Below are 16,118 nucleotides of genomic sequence, written 5' to 3'. Positions count from 1 at the left end.
TTTTTCAGGGGGTACTCAAGGGTTTGCAATACCAGCACCTCTTTTTGTTGTTGTTAAAAAGTGTGGCACTTACTGTAACAACTTCATGGTGAGGACCAGCACCTATTTTTCGGGGGGGGGGGGGAGCACTGCCTATATCCTCCACAGAAAACTGAAGAGGTCTAGGAATGTGATACCTGGGTTAACCAGACTATTTCATAGGATTAATGCTGAGCCTCAATAGTTGACTACAAAAATAAAACACTGGCTTCAAGTACAGTAGTGGTTGGTGAGTGATGCTCTTGCAGCATCTCAAAACAGCAGCTCACTGGCACTTATTGAGAAGGAAAGAGGAGCTCAGCACTGTGTGACAGAACATACTGGATGGTCTGGCCATGATGTCAATGTCAAGTTCCCCATGCCTCACACTTCCATGGGTAGGCAAACTAAGGCCTGGGGGCCGGGTGCAGCCCAATCACCTTCTCAATCCGGCCTGCGGACAGTCTGGGAATCAGCGTGTTTTTACATAAGTAGAATGTGTGCTTTTATTTAAAATGCATCTCTGTGTTATTTGTGGTGCATAGGAATTCATTTCTCCCCCTCCCAAAATATAGTCCGGCCCCCCACAAGGTCTGAGGGACAGTAGACTGGCCCCCTGCTGAAAAGGTTTGCTGACCTCTGCAAACCTCGGTTCTCGAATGGCTCCATTTTCGAATGTTTCAGCTCCCAAATGCTGAAAACCTGGAAGTAAGTGCTCCGGTTTTTTAACGTTTTTCGGAACCCGAATGTCCAACATGGCTTCCACTGTGCAAAAACCTAGCTGTCAGTCAACTGGAAGCCATGCCTTGGTTGTCAAACATTTCAGAAGTTCAACGGTCTTTCGGAACAGATTACGTTCCACAACTGATGATTGACTGTGTATAGATAACAAGTGCCATCTCTATTCTTTTAGGGTTTTTTTTAAAAAATACTTTCCTCTTTCAGTGCTCTTCCAAATGGAGAGTGTTATCCTATCTTGTAACTGTACTGGATGTGAAATTGATTTCATGTATGCAACTGTTGTTTTACATGCACTTTTGATGTTTTTTAAATTTTCTTATATCAGCAATTGTTTTCACTGCTTTTAATTGTACTGCAAATGGCTTTGATAACCTCATAGGAAGTGATTCATACATGAAACTGATAAATAACTAATAATAACATATTACCTACTCTCCTTTTTCCCAAAGTACATATTATATAAGCAATGGGCATTCTGTGTAGAAAAAAGTGAGTATTATTCTGTAAACTGATACAGACATAAACAGACATACGAGAGCTGTTGCAAGGAACACTGCCTAGAAAGGGAGTCTTCTACTGAATGTATCATAAGAGAGTGCACATGCCAAGGAAGAAAGTGGAACGATACAGGAAAGTGAATGGTATGTCCAAGTTCCAGCAGAGTCTAATAATTCTCATTTTTAAAAATGCATCACCTGTAAATATTTCAGTGCACAATGTATTTTTGCTATTAGCACAAAATGCTTCATACAGTTGTGTGTCCAAAATCTAAGTACAAAGTCAAGGTATATGATTAGAACAGACTTAAGCAGAATGCAAAATTAAGCAATTCATGCAGCTAACAGTGCTGCAGTTGAAACAGTTATCACTATAAAACTGAAACAATGTTTACCTAATTTAATGCTTATCTACATGGTTTGGGTTAGAACTTGCCTTGCTATGCCAAAGCAAGGACAAATTTCTACCCTACTCACAGAACTGTCAGGAGAAGTTAACAGAAATATTTTATCATTAACCAGGCCAGAAGTAACTAGGGCTGTACTAGGTTGGTGAAATAATAAATAAGATGATAAGAGTTGTCTCATCAATGTTTTGTTCTCATGCTTAAAAAAAATGAGTGTATCATTAACACTGAGTAAGAAATGAAGCCATTAATACTGATTAATGCCAGGACTCAATACTAGTTAACTTGCAAAAACCATGACGTGATATGGACATATTCAAATTACTCCTACGCATTTAACTGGAAGCACTGTAAGCGGAGCATTTCAAGCGCAAGTATAGATATTTCAGTATTCAATGTAAGAAGTACCTTGCGTGCAATTGGTTCCTGGCCATCCATAAGAGTATACCAGCTAACCAGCTTGTTCCAGCCTTCAGTTGGTAAAAGAATGTAGTCCAGCTCATCAATGAGATGTTCCTTGAGAGACTGACAGTCCCCATCTATGAGGAAATGTTTACATATTTAGGGATGGCAATATTTAGATGTCACAGTTGCTGTTTCTAAATTGTTCTTATTAAAAGATTTTCTTGGGTAACGAAAGAATTTAACACACTCTCTAATACAAAGGGACTGAAGATCACAAGTGATCAAGTTTGAGACAACTGAAATGTATTTATAAACTTACAACATATTCCCTGATGGAATAAAGGGTGATTGCCAATATCAAACAAGAGAAATCCCCTCAGGCAATATAGTTTCCCCTCCTCTACTCTTCCATGCTCTTCCCTAGCAGATTTGGGGAGCACATGAGGGGTTGTGGGGAGAAGGGGAAATCTGTGTCGCAAACAATATTGATTCCACTAGTGGACAGACATTGTTGGATATCATCCAATCTGAACTACTGTATTTGAAAATGTTAATCTGTAAGAAGAAATTCCCAGATATTCTGGAACCTAAGAATGACAGGGTGAGATAACTGCAATAATATGCAATATTTATAATTCATATACATCAGGTTCCTGCTTTATTTTTAAATACTCAACAGTAATTACCTTTGAGAAGTCCAGAATTGTCAATAGGACCAGGATAAACATTCTGATCTCCCATCTGATATTTGTCCCAACTGTCAAATCCAACATACTTTTTCCACTGTTTGAACCAGCGGCTATCCACTAAATACCTTAAAAAGGAGGAAAATATACATATGAAAGATCAAAGTTTGAACAAATGATGCAATTGACTGGCTTTTTATTGTATTTATATTTTGAGTAGTACTTTGGAGAATTTTCCAAAATACGACAGAACACACCTGCAGAGCTGCTTCCAGCATGAAGATTAAAACTGCTTTGACTAAATATGTATTATTACAAGAAAGAATGCAACCAACCATTCAGAAACTGCATTTACACAAATCTACTGAGACATACCGGTACATCTTAAGAGACTATTAATTGAGTTTCTTTCCAACAAGTAATCTGATGAGTCTTGTTTAAAAAACCCCCTCAGAAAGAGATATTCACATTCATGTTCCTTACCATAATTAAATTTATTATCGGTAAATGCCAGAATATTAAAACAAACATGAAATCAAACCAGAAGAAATGATTTGCCACTTTCATCCCTAACTTTTAAAATGTGCCTATCTATAGCAGATAACTGGGGCTTGTTCTTAACAGTGTTAATAGCAAATGCCTGCTTAGCAATCTTGTTTTAAACACCCTCTACATCATATCAGAAAGCACAGATGAACAGTATTGCATAATACAGGCTTCCTTAACCTCGGCCCTCCAGATGTTTTGAGACTACAATTCCCATCATCCCTGACCACTGGTCCTGCTAGCTAGGGATCATGGGCGTTGTAGGCCAAAAACATCTGGAAGGCCGAGGTTGAGGCCTGGCATAATACCTCCTCTAAGTAATCAACATCATATTTTTAATTGTAGTTCATGAGCACCCACTGTGGACAACCATCAGCCCAATAATTCCCAAGAGAACAGAACTATGCAATCAAAGTGAAGACCAGAAAATTGTAGTAAGAAAAGGACTGTAGACTGCATGCAAATATGCATAGGATTGCACTGTAAATTGTATTTTATAAAGAGTGCCAGCCTTTATAGAATACATTGTATACTCAACATTCCTACGGATGGAAGAGAGACTCTACCCATTCTCATGAAGTGTAACAAATACTTAATCTCATCAGATCACAAATATGTGAGCATAAATGATTCAGATTCAGCCAAAACTTTGGTTGAAATAGTCAAAGAAACATTTTCATCCTAGACTTCAAGCTGCTAACTAAACAATTTAACCCGCTATAAAAACCTATTGACTACACTCCTTCACTGTTTTGAAACACAACACAGTTCAGTTCATTTTGCTCTGTGAAACTTATAGTTTACATTTTAGATGCTTGTTTTTAAAAATAATTAAACCAGCCTGATCAAAAGGCAGCATTAAGTAGTGCTTATTCCTTTGTTGAAGCATTCTTCTCAAATGTATATTAATGTCCTTGGGAAAAACTGCTTTATGAAGTGTGTGTGTGGGGGGGGGAGCTGTTCATCAAACTTATCTGTAATCACTGGGATATTATTCTAGCACAGGAGTGGAGTCTAACTGCTGTGTGTTCCAGCACATATTGATAGCAACAATCAACAACCAAATTTGTGTGATAAGGAAAAAGAAAGCATAGACCATTTATTTTTCTACTTCACATCTGTGCTTGAACATGATTCAGAAAGTACACATTACTTTAATATCAGTTGACTATACCTCAAATTCATAGTAAGGATACCGAAATCACTTCTGTACTTTTTGCCATTGTGAATGTGCATTCTCTATGGCTTTCATAAGCCTTTCAGTGAAGACAGAAGCGGCAAGAGCTTGATATTTTTAACTATTACAGCTGGGTTCGTAGACAAAGAAAGCAGAGAAACTGACCAGCATATTCTCCCTGCCAATATGTTTACATTTACAGTATACCCCATCTCATGGTCATGGGGTAGATAATAACCATTAAGCTGCCTTATGTGGAGTCAGACCAGTAGTCCATCTAACGCCCAATACCATCAATTCTGACTGGCAATGGCTTTGCAAGGTCACTGGCATGGGTTTCCCCTATCACCTGTGGCCTGACTATTTAAATGCAAATGTCCAGGATTAAACTTCTGCATGCATCTTTCTAATCAAGCAACAATACATTCTAATGGTGTTCTATTAAGTATAGATCCCCTTGTTTTTATACACTCATCAAATTTTGGGAGAACCTTAAAAAAACATGCAGAGGACAAGAGCTACTTATGACACTGAAAATGCAATTACAGCGAGCATCTTGGGTAAATTAAATAAAAGAAAATCCAGTAAGAGCTAAGTAAGTTTTAAGAAGCTATTAAATGCCTTTCAACTAGCTAACAGGAAAAATAAAACCAAACACATGAAAGTCACACTCAATCACCTGGGTTCTTTATCATGTGAAATGACAGGGTAAAAATCTTGGTAACAGCTAACTACATCCCTGAACTACTGGAATTAACTTCTGAATGCATATTTGGCTGTGGATTATTTACACGTTGACCAGTGACACACAAAAAAACCCCTGAAGTGAATCTACCTTTTGTCCTTTAGTTTTAAAAATTAGGGATTAATTTTGTGCTTTGGGAAATGGGCTCCAAGAACAAACCACTTAAGGACTATACCATAAGAAATCAATGGTCCACCCTGACTCAGTATTCTGTACAGTGACTGGCAGCTGTTGTCCAGCCCTATTAGGATTCATCGGCTGAAGTTGCCAGGGACTGAGCTATGGACCATGAATGCCCAGCTGCTATGACACACAGCAATAGATACAAAGATTGTATCCTGTGTAAATACTCTATGTGTTAATATCTGTAGCATGCAGTTTGAACTAAAAATACAAAATGAATGGATTTTATCTTCTTCCCATTATAAATCATATCTAAGTAATTTTTGCAGAAATTCTTCTGGTTTTCTTGTGTTCTGCACCTGATGTTTGGTGCATAGTCCCATACACATAAAAAATGTTTCTAGACAGAAAACAGCGACTGCCACAATCTTCTGCTATTCTAGGAAACACTGTGTGAACATCAAACATGATATAGGAGTCTACTTATGCACAGCCTTGAATATCGTGCCTAGAGGTGTGATTGGCTAGTAGTAAACACATCTGGATCAGAAGCAAACATAATTATTACACACTAAACTAGTGTCCAGTGATACGGGTGGCGCTGTGGTTTAAACCACTGAGCCTAGGGCTTGCCGATTGGAAGGTGGGCAGTTCGAATCCCTGCGATGGGGTGAGCTCCCGTTGTTCAGTTCCAGTTCCTGCCAACCTAGCAGTTCGAAAGCATGTCAAAATGCAAGTAGATAAAAAGGAACCGCTCCGGTGGGAAGGTAAACGGCGTTTCTGTGCGCTGCTCTGGTTTCACCAGAAGCAGCTTAGTCATGCTGGCCACATGACCCAGAAAAACTGTCTGCGGACAAACGTCGGCTCCCTCGGCCAGTAAAGCGAGATGAACGCCGCAACCCCAGAGTCGTTCGCGACTGGACCTAACCGTCAGGGGTCCTTTACTCTTTTTAAACTAGTGTCCAACTAGTGGGAGGGTACTTACAAGTTCAAAAAACTATCTCTCTCCCTCCACACTCCTGAACTTAAATGCTAATGTTTCAAAAGGCAGACAGAAGGACTTTCATTACCTATTCACTGCCACAGCTCATAACTGGAAGGCTGGAGCTCAGTCTAGATAACTGGGCCTACTCCACCTTGGCTCGCCCCCCCCCCCCGTAGCAGCCAGCGCAGCAGTGGGGGGGTGGAGCAGGGCACTCTCCACATTCTAACTGGGTTTGTAATCCAAGACACCACAACACAAGCAAGGAGCAGGAGCAGCCAGTAGAATCAGATCCACTTTGTCTTTCTCCTTTACTCTTCCTTAACCATACTAAGCATGGCACACTCACTCTCAAACCCTCCATATGCACAAACATGCGTGCATATATAATTAATCGCAGCAAGCTAATGCATGAACAGAGATCATGCTCCTTTCAATGGGCATTTCCCAAACATTACAGTTATGGTATATTGGGTGAACAAGCCCCATCACTACAATTAAGCTCCTTGTAAATATAACCCTGCCACGATGATGGAAGCAACATAAAGGTACTTGCAGGATTCTTAAATTAACTGAAGCATGTTACTGTTAACCAGCTCATTGCAGTCTCCTATCTATCTATCTATCTATCTATCTATCTATCTATCTATCAGATGTAATGTGGCAGGTTTAGAGTTTTCAAAAATATTTGAGAAAATATCTTTAGTACATAGGAAGGTGCCTTATACTGAATCAGACCATTGGTCCATGGAGCTCATAAATGTCTATACTTGGGGTCACCAATGGGGTCACCTTGAAGGTGCAGAGTGCTACCCTGCTGCCCACAAAGCCTCCGAACTCCTCCCTCCCCTGCATTCCTCACAGCTGCTTTGGTTTTGAGGTAGAAATGGCGATTATCTCCCCTATCACTTCGAAAGTGCATAGTACCAAAGGAGAAAGTCAGAAATCAACACACTTTACCACTTCTTTTAGCCAGTGTTCGAAACTACCATTGTTCTAGGCGCACTTTTCACTAGCGCAAACAGTTTCTGAGCTCTCGGTGCAGTACTGCGCCTATGATTTCAGATTGAAACTGCAGAGTAGAAGGAAAGGAGGACCTTTTCCTGCCTCCCCACTTCCAGCTACTCTCTGAAGACTAGGGAAGAGACCATCTCAATAATATCAGGGGGATGGGCAGGGGAAGGACTAGACCATGTGAAAAATGAACATAATATTTTAGCTGCAGTTCATTCGTATTCATTATAAAAAAAAGACGCCTAGACATTCCGTTGTTGCGCGCATAACCTGGGTTTAAGGTGTCATTTAACTCCAAGCTTTTATATCTCTGTTTCTAAAACTGCTTTCAGCTCTATGTACTTTTCAAGGCTCAGCTCAGCACCTGAGCTGTTCATCCTAGCCTTGAAAAGTACGTACAGATCAACACCTGAGCAGCTAGACAGAAAAGGAGCAATCTGAGAGAATGGGAGGGAGATAGTGGTGAGCACTGTTGCTCACTGAGCACTCTCAAAATTCCAAATATGTTCATGGGACCAAAAAGGTTGGCAATCTCCTTGCCTATGCTGACCGGCAGGAGCTGCCCAAAGTTTCGGACAGGTGACTTTCCCCTGGAGATGCTTGGGACTAGAACTCGGAACTGCTGCATGCAAAGCATGTACACTATCTCTGAACTATAGTTCTTCTCTGTGACGAAGTATGTTGTCATACAAATGTTTGAAAAACGGAATCAGATGTTGAAATCTTCATGCTTAGAATAGGAGAAACTGTGTATAGTTTCTCAAATTACAGCAAATCTCTGAAGTTCAATTCATCTTAAAACAACACAAACATTACTCATTACTACACTTGCTTACAACTTTCATCGTCGACTCTCTGAGTTTAAGATTATACCTTCTCATAATACTCCAGTATATAATATATCACAATAATTTAGTGTGAGATTTTATCTGGTAGTACAACCTTAAGCATGTTTATTCTGAAGTAAATCCCACTGAGTTCACTGGGACCAGAATTCTACAAATACAGTTGTTAGGTTGCTTGTGGCAGCCATCAATTCATTATGAAGAAGACAACTAGTGTACCCCACCATAGAAGCTTTCAGTAAGCCATCAGCAATACAATGAAGCAGAGAGTGAGTCTTTCAAAATGGTGCCAAGCCATCAGGTTCAGTTGTATGGAGTGGCAGAAAGAAGTTGGTACAAATACTCATATCACCCACCATTCTTCTTCAGGGAGTGGGTATCAAAAGAATGCCTGTGCAGCAGGACAGAAGAAAGGTGAGTCTCACTTCCTATAGCCTACCTATGCCTAGTTAAAATATGTGAATCCCTAAACAGGACTTACTACCTGTCTTAATTTCATGCCGTCATACTTATGGGGCCAGTTTTAGTAGCTAATTAGGGCTGCTGCTATACTATATGCACACCTAGAAAAAAAAGCCCAAATGAAAAGAGTGGGACATATTTCTGCGTAAGCGTGCACAAATTTGTGTTAAACAATGAAAGGCAGATGAGAACTAGTGTAGTGCAGCATTTAATCCCTTCTCTCAGCCATAAAGTTCTCTGGTGGCCTTGAACCTCTTGTTATCACTCAGTCTACAGTCTACACTATCTTTCAGGGTTGCTGAGAGGATAAAATGGCGTGTCTGTGTATGGTTCACTGAGCTCTTGAGGGGAAAAAGGGGGAGGCAGATGTGACAATGGACACACTTATTCACCTAGTTGTAGGGTAGTTCATAATTTGTAAAGAATATGCTGCATCTTCATCTCTAGTCTCAACTTCAAAAGAACTCTTCAAAATTATATAGTATGGTTGGGACAGAAATGTGTAACTAAGGTCTCACAGAATTTAATAAGTCTTACTTCTGAGTAAACATGTTTAGAATTGTACTGTAAAATTTATTCAGTGACCTGAAAATGCTTTACATATACTCTGTCAGCAATTCTCACATCAGCTCTTTAAGGTAGGCCAACACAGTTGTGATTTTGCAGGATGATTACTGAGAGAGTAGCAGCTTGTGGCTGAGATGAGATAATGTAATTCAAGTCAAGTTCAGACATCATGATCATGCTTCCACTCCAACTCACTATGCTTCCCCAGCTTGGGAAGATACTTTCTGGTTTATTAAATCAGATTACTGTGATTTGGAAACCATAATTTAATGCTGCCTATAACCCTGGCTTGCAAATCACAATAAACCTGTGCTGTGTGTAGGCAGGACTTAGAGAACAATTTCCAGCTCAGACATAATGGGAAACTGATTTGGCAAGCCAGGAAGTCTCCTCTAAAGCAGAGTGAAAAAAGAGGAAGAGGGAACAGGGGGAATGCTCAAGCTTGTTCCCAGTTCCCAGTAGCAACAGTGCATTTGAACTGGGCCTTAACATGTAGGAAACTTCAGACTTCAGGGTGCAATGACAGACATAGAAAACAAATGAGAAATAGGTTAAGTGTTTAATTGCTACACACCTGTATTTGACAAGACTCAAGCCCACTTGCTTCTTCTATGGTAACATAAATTATAGTTGAACAAACCCAATGAATTGGTATAATTAACCCTGCAATCCTAAAACCTATCAGTAGGGAGTAATAAAGCAACCCTAACCCCGATCACTGGAAGGGGTTAGGATGTGATAGTGGTGTCACTCCACGCGATTCCATAACCATGGAAGTTGCCGCTGTACTCTCTGAAAGAACAGGAGCAAGGGAGTAGCGGCAGAGTTGTGCTGGACAAAGGCCCACTGGATTCCAGTTACTGATCATAGGCCTGTTTGCTGTAATAGCAAGGAGCTGGCACAGTAAAATCAACATTTTCGCTTACATACACTTTGGCCAGCAAGAGAAGCTCCACTGCACCATTCAGCCCTGGCATTTCTGACTAGCAGTTAGGATCGCTCTCTAAGCGCCATTTAAGACCATGGTACTTATTTCTGAGTAAACATGCATCGGACTGTACTTTAACAAGTTTCAAACAACTTATGAAAAATCAGGCTGACTGACACACCTGACAGCCTCCATGCAGTCACCCTTGTGCTTGTTGCCTAAATAGGATTCACAAGGTGCAGCTGTTTGTATGAACTGTCACTGCGTGATACATGTTACTGCCATGACACAAGTAGTCACAACAGCCCATTTATGAAATCTTCACATATCCAGGCCACAATCCCACTGGCAGTTCTGCATGCTCCAAGATAACACAGTGGCTGCTGGATGCACAAAGTTATCCTCAATCTCCAAAATCCAAGACTTTCTCCATGGCCCAGGATTAACTTCTCTTTTAATAGAGGGGGGGGGGGGACATGTGTGCATAATTGATCTGTTTAGTCACATCTTACTCCACAAATACCAAAACGTTCTTCAAGATTCAGCACAATTAAGCCAGGAGGTGGCAAGATCCATTTCCCAGGTATTTCAGCTAGTACTGCACCAGAAGAAAAAACATAAAACAATGATAGGGTTTGCAGATAAATGCAATCTACAGGGAGGGTGGGGAGGAAAAGAAAGAAACCAGGCGAGGTGAAACCCTAAAGGAAACCCAGAAGTGACAAGCAACAGTCAGGCAGAAAAGACAAGGCCTTGCAATATGTAAGCTTTCCGGGGGAAAGCCTATGAGAAACCTTAACCCAGAAAACAGTCACACTCGACTGTTACCTTCAATACAGTACACAGAAAAAAATAGGGTGTGTGTGTGGTTTTTGTGTGTGTGGTAGTTTTCCGGCCGATTGAAACAATAGGAGAAAACACCTGGGAGAAGAAGTGCCTGCAATTGAAAGCCGGCTGGACCGGCTCGCCTCTTCCTCTCGCAGGTGAGAGAGGGAAGCAGCACCTTGGCACAAACCTTGCCTCTCCAGAACCTGTCATGGGAAAGATGCGCGGAGGGGCGGGTGGACGGCTGTGAGCGCCTGGCCCCGCCTTGGCGCCACCTGCGAGGCAAGGTGAGCCCCTTCCTCGATGGGGATGCCGCTCCCAGCGCATTTTGGGGGGTGGTGATGGTGGGGGGGGGGCGGAGAGGAAGGGCGGCGGGCTGCCGCCGCCTCCCACCCCCCAAGAAAAAGAGGTGGGCGAGGCAGGCAGGATCCGCCCGCACCTGTCACTCAGAAGGGCCCCTCACCAGCCTCTCCCCCTCCTCGGCCTCCCCCTCCCCCTCCCTTCCCTGCCCCTCACCAGGTGTCGCCCTTGCGGAGCGCCGTCTTGAGCAGCGCCGCGATGTCCGAGCGCTGGGTCTCCAGGTCCGCCGCGCCTCCCTCCGCCATGTCTCCCAGCCCCGCGGCGCCGGCGGCGGCAGCAGCTGCGAAAGTGACGGCGGCGGGAGAGGCGGCGGCGGCGGCGGTGACAGGAGCGGCGGCGGCGGCGGCAGGAGCGGGCCGCGCTGCATGCTGGGAGTGACGCCGCGCGGCGACCGGGGAAACGCCCTCCACGACCCCCTCCCACTTCGGCAACCCCATCGGCAGAAGCAGCGCGGGGGGAGAGAGGAGAGAAAGGGACGCAGGGAAAGAGCGGGGGAAGGTTGCGGAGAGGGGAAGGACGGCGCCTCTGGGACGCGAGCGCCACCGGGCGGGCGGGAGGCCTGCGGCAGCGGAGGGAATGCGAAGAGCAGCAGGGCTGTGTGGGACGGGGGGGGGGGGGGGAGAGTCTTCGCCAATCGGGCGGCTCGGACTACAACTCCCATCAGCCCCAAGCCTCCGGGCTGATGGGAGTTGTAGTCTGGAGGAATGTGTCGGGCGAGGGGTCGGGAAAAAAGGCTGGCCTAAAGCTGCTGATGGATGTGATGCTGCCGAAGCCGCTGCGGTGGGATCTTTAGCGTAATATGCGGGGTATTCTTGCAGCCCCCGCTAGCAGCAGGAGGCATATCTTGCCGTAGAATCGCAGGATTGTAGAATGGGAAGGTACCCCCAAGGGTCATCTAGTCCAACCCCGTTGGAATGCAGGAATCTCAGTGTTGCCTGCAGAATCGGGCGCTGTTCATTCTTAATTTTAAGCCGATAATAATGATAACTTAAGGTGGCTTCATACAGTGATATCTGCGCGGCATGTGTATTTTAATAAAACGTAGATGCGGGTGGCGCTGTGGGTTAAACCACAGAGCCTAGGACTTGCTGATCAGAAGGTCGGCGGTTCGAATCTCCCTGTTACATGGGATCAATTCCAATCTGTTACCTCCGAGAATGTGGACAGGCTGCTTGGACAAGTGAAACCGACCACCTGTCTCCTTGATCCTTGCCCATCCTGGTTGATAAAAGCAAGCCGGGCTGGGCGATAGACTCGGCAGGGTGGTGAATGCTTCCCTCTGTGAGGGAGCCTTCCCAGACCCGCTGGGAGCCTTCCCAGACCCGCTGGAAAGGGCGGTCATTAAACCGCTTCTTAAAAAAAACACCTTTAGACCCAGCCAATTTGGTCAACTATCGCCCAGTCTCAAATTTACCATTCTTGGGCAAGGTGATTGAGCGGGTGGTTGCCAAACAACTCCAAGCACGCTTGGAGGATGCGAACCATTTGGATCCCTTCCAATTGGGATTCAGGCCTCACCATGGGACTGAAACTGCCTTGGTCGCGTTGGTTGATGATCTCCGGCGGGCTAGGGACAAAGGTGAGAGCTGTTTCCTAGTTCTGCTGGATCTCTCAGCGACCTTTGACACCATTGACCATAACATCCTTCTGGACCGTCTGGAGGGGCTGGGAGCTGGGGGCACTGTCATACAGTGGTTCCGCTCCTTCCTCCTGGGCCGTGTTCAGAAAGTGGTGGGGGGGGATGAGTGTTCAGACCCCTGGGCTCTCACTTGTGGGGTGCCTCAGGGTTCTGTCCTCTCCCCCATGCTTTTCAACATTTACATGCAGCCGCTGGGAGAGATCATCAGGAGGTTTGGGCTGGGTGTTCATCAGTATGCGGATGATACCCAGCTCTACCTCTCTTTTAAATCAGAATCAGTGAGGGCGGTGAAGGTCCTGTGTGAGTGTCTGGAGGCGGTTGGAGGGTGGATGGCGGCTAACAGATTGAGATTGAATCCTGACAAGACAGAAGTACTGTTTTTGGGGGATGGGGTGGGCGGGTGTGGAGGATTCCCTGGTCCTGAATGGGGTAACTGTGCCCCTGAAGGACCAGGTTCGCCTGGGAGTCATTTTGGACTCACAGCTGTCCATGGAGGCACAGGTCAAATCTGTATCCAGGGCAGCTGTCTACCAGCTCCACCTGGTACGCAGGCTAAGACCCTACCTGCCTGTGGACTGTCTTGCCAGAGTGATGCATGCTCTAGTTATCTCCCGCTTTGACTACTGCAACGCGCTCTACGTGGGGCTACCTTTGAAGGTGACCCGGAAACTGCAATTAATCCAGAATGCGGCAGCTAGACTGGTGACTGGGAGTGGCCGCCGGGACCACATAACACCGGTTCTGAGAGATCTGCATTGGCTCCCAGTACGTTTCCAAGTACAATTCAAAGTGTTGGTGCTGACCTTTAAAGCCCTAAACGGCCTCGGTCCTGTATACCTGAAGGAGCGTCTCCACCCCCATCGTTCAGCCCGGACACAGATCTAGCGCCGAGAGCCTTCTGGTGATTCCCTCATTGCGAGAAGTAAGGCTACAGGGAACCAGGCAGAGGGCCTTCTCGGTAGTGGCGCCTGCCCTGTGGAATGCCCTCCCAGCAGATGTCAAAGCAATAAAAAACTATTTTACTTTTAAAAGACAATTGAAGGCAGCCCTCTTAACGAAGTTTTTAATGTCTGATGCTGTACTGTTTTTAACATTCAGTTGGAAGCCGCCCAGAGTGGCTGGAGAAACCCAGCCAAATGGGCGGGGTATAAATAAATAAATAAATTAATAATAATAATAATAATAATAATAATAATAATAATAATATACAGTTTCAGCCTGATTCCTTCCATGTTTACGCAGAAGTAAGTCCCACTGGGATGCAGGTGGAGCTGTGGGTTAAACCACAGAGGCTCTTGATCAGCGGTTCGAATCCCCACGACGGGGTGAGCTCCCATTCCTTGGTCCCTGCTCCTGCCAACCTAGCAGTTTGAAAGCATGAAGTGCCAATAGATAAATAGGTACAGCTCCAGCGGGAAGGTAAATGGCGTTTCCGTGCGCTGCTCTGGTTCGTCAGAAGTGGCTTAGTCATGCTGGCAACATGACCCGGAAGCTGTACGCCAGCTCCCTCAGCCAATAAAGCGAGATGAGCGCCGCAACCGAAGAGTCGGTCACGACGGGACCTAACGGTCAGGGGTCCCTTTACCTTTAAGTACCACTAGTCAATAGGACTTGTTCCTAAGTGCACATAGGATTACAGTGTAAGAAGAGCACAGGCCTCTTAGAAATGCTAGAAACCTCTTCAGAAACTACTGCCCTTTCTTTTGCATTATCCAGCTGGACCAAATCTGTTTCCTTCCTTCCTTCCTGGCTTCTTGAGATAGATTGCTGTGTGCCAAGCAGTACCTCAAGGACATGCAAGTTTCGTACCCAGCTTCCTGTGCCCAACACTTTCTTCCCTGCCCTATCATGCTCTAAGTTGGAGGATAATTGAAAACCGCAGGGCTGGAATAACTGCAAGCGCAAACGACTAGCAATAATGTGGCCTGGCTTCAACTAGGTATTTGAGTAATCATAGGCAAACCCCACTCCACTACTGATCAGTCACAGCTCTGTTTTCTCATTCTGTTTATAGCTGTTGGTGCATAATTGTTTTGCATTAGTTGCACAATCTGTTCTCCAAATACACCTAGTAAAATACAAATATATGAAATCACCTATATTCTGCTTTTCTTCCATCATGGAATTTAAGGCACAGCACATGAGATGCCCACAAGGTACAAATGCTGACCATAGTTGGAGCTGCTTAGGTTCAGCAAAGTGACCTGCATTATGTGACCAAGGACCCATGCCCTGAGATACAAAGCACAAAATGTTTTGATTGGGAGTGCATTTTGCAGGAACTGAAACAGGGTCTGTGTTCCTTTGGGGGAAATGATGCATGGCGGGGTTTGCAGTTGAAATATGATTTATTTGCACATATTTGCGTCAGAGGAGGAAAACTCCGATCCTAAACCTCTGCTGCCTTGCGGGATATCTTCAGGAGAAGAAAAGCTAAGGCGTAAACCCTACACAAATCCAGAGTAGAATCCCTAAGATGGTTGGGTAGTGTCTTGAACACCTCCTTCCTGCAATTCCTACAGCCAAGCTGGTGCCAAATGTATTGATCTGCTTCCCTTTGGTCCACATCAGCCAGTTTTGTCGTCTGGCCAACCCAGGTTTAAGCCCCACTGAGATCACTTTGGAACTGCAGCAAAAGCAACGTGGGAGGCAGCAGTTACAAGTTACCCGTCTCTACAGCCACAGCAGCTGCTGTGATTCTCCAGTGGCTTGACTTCACCTCTGGAGACGCATTCCACTGTCTCCTGAGACAGACAGATGCCAGACCCCAATTCACCAGGCCATTGGCAGAACAGTACTTAAAAGGTAAAGGGACCCCTGAGCATTAGGTTGAGTTGTGACGAACTCTGGGGTTGTGGCGCTCATCTCGCTTTATTGGCCGAGGGAGCTTCCGGGTCATGTGGCCAGCATGACTAAGCCTCTTCTGGCGAACCAGAGCAGCGCACGGAAACACTGTTTACCTTCCCGCCAGAGCGGTACCTATTTATCTACTTGCACTTTGACATGCTTTCGAACTGCTAGGTTGGCAGGAGCAGGGACCGAGCAACGGGAGCTCACCCCATCGCGGGGATTTGAACCGCCGACCTTCTGATCGGCAAGTCCCAGGCTCTGTGGTTTAATCCACAGCGCCACCCGCATCCCTGTACTTACT

At 44.8% G+C, this 16,118-nt stretch overlaps 1 protein-coding gene across 5 annotated transcripts in view; it reads right to left on the bottom strand.

The window, feature by feature from the left end:
• Positions 1-11,682, bottom strand: part of USP15 (ubiquitin specific peptidase 15) — a 53,156-nt gene extending 41,474 nt beyond the window's left edge. For 2 of the 5 annotated variants that reach the window (XM_081928008.1, XM_081928009.1), the window contains exons 1-3: positions 11,485-11,675; positions 2,755-2,882; positions 2,072-2,202 (exon numbers count right to left, since the gene is read on the bottom strand). In XM_081928008.1, the coding sequence (XP_081784134.1) occupies positions 2,072-2,202; positions 2,755-2,882; positions 11,485-11,573 (348 nt within the window). In that variant the 5' untranslated portion in view covers positions 11,574-11,675. Of the gene's footprint in view, positions 1-2,071; positions 2,203-2,754; positions 2,883-11,484 lie in introns of all 5 variants that reach the window. The other 3 variants (XM_081928011.1, XM_081928007.1, XM_081928010.1) reach the window with 3 other exon arrangements.
• Positions 11,683-16,118: the final 4,436 nt, after the last annotated feature.

Source organism: Podarcis melisellensis, assembly GCF_964234715.1.
Source record: "Podarcis melisellensis genome assembly, chromosome: 10".
Classification (NCBI taxonomy): domain Eukaryota; kingdom Metazoa; phylum Chordata; class Lepidosauria; order Squamata; family Lacertidae; genus Podarcis; species Podarcis melisellensis.
This window is presented reverse-complemented; position numbering and strand designations above follow the sequence as displayed.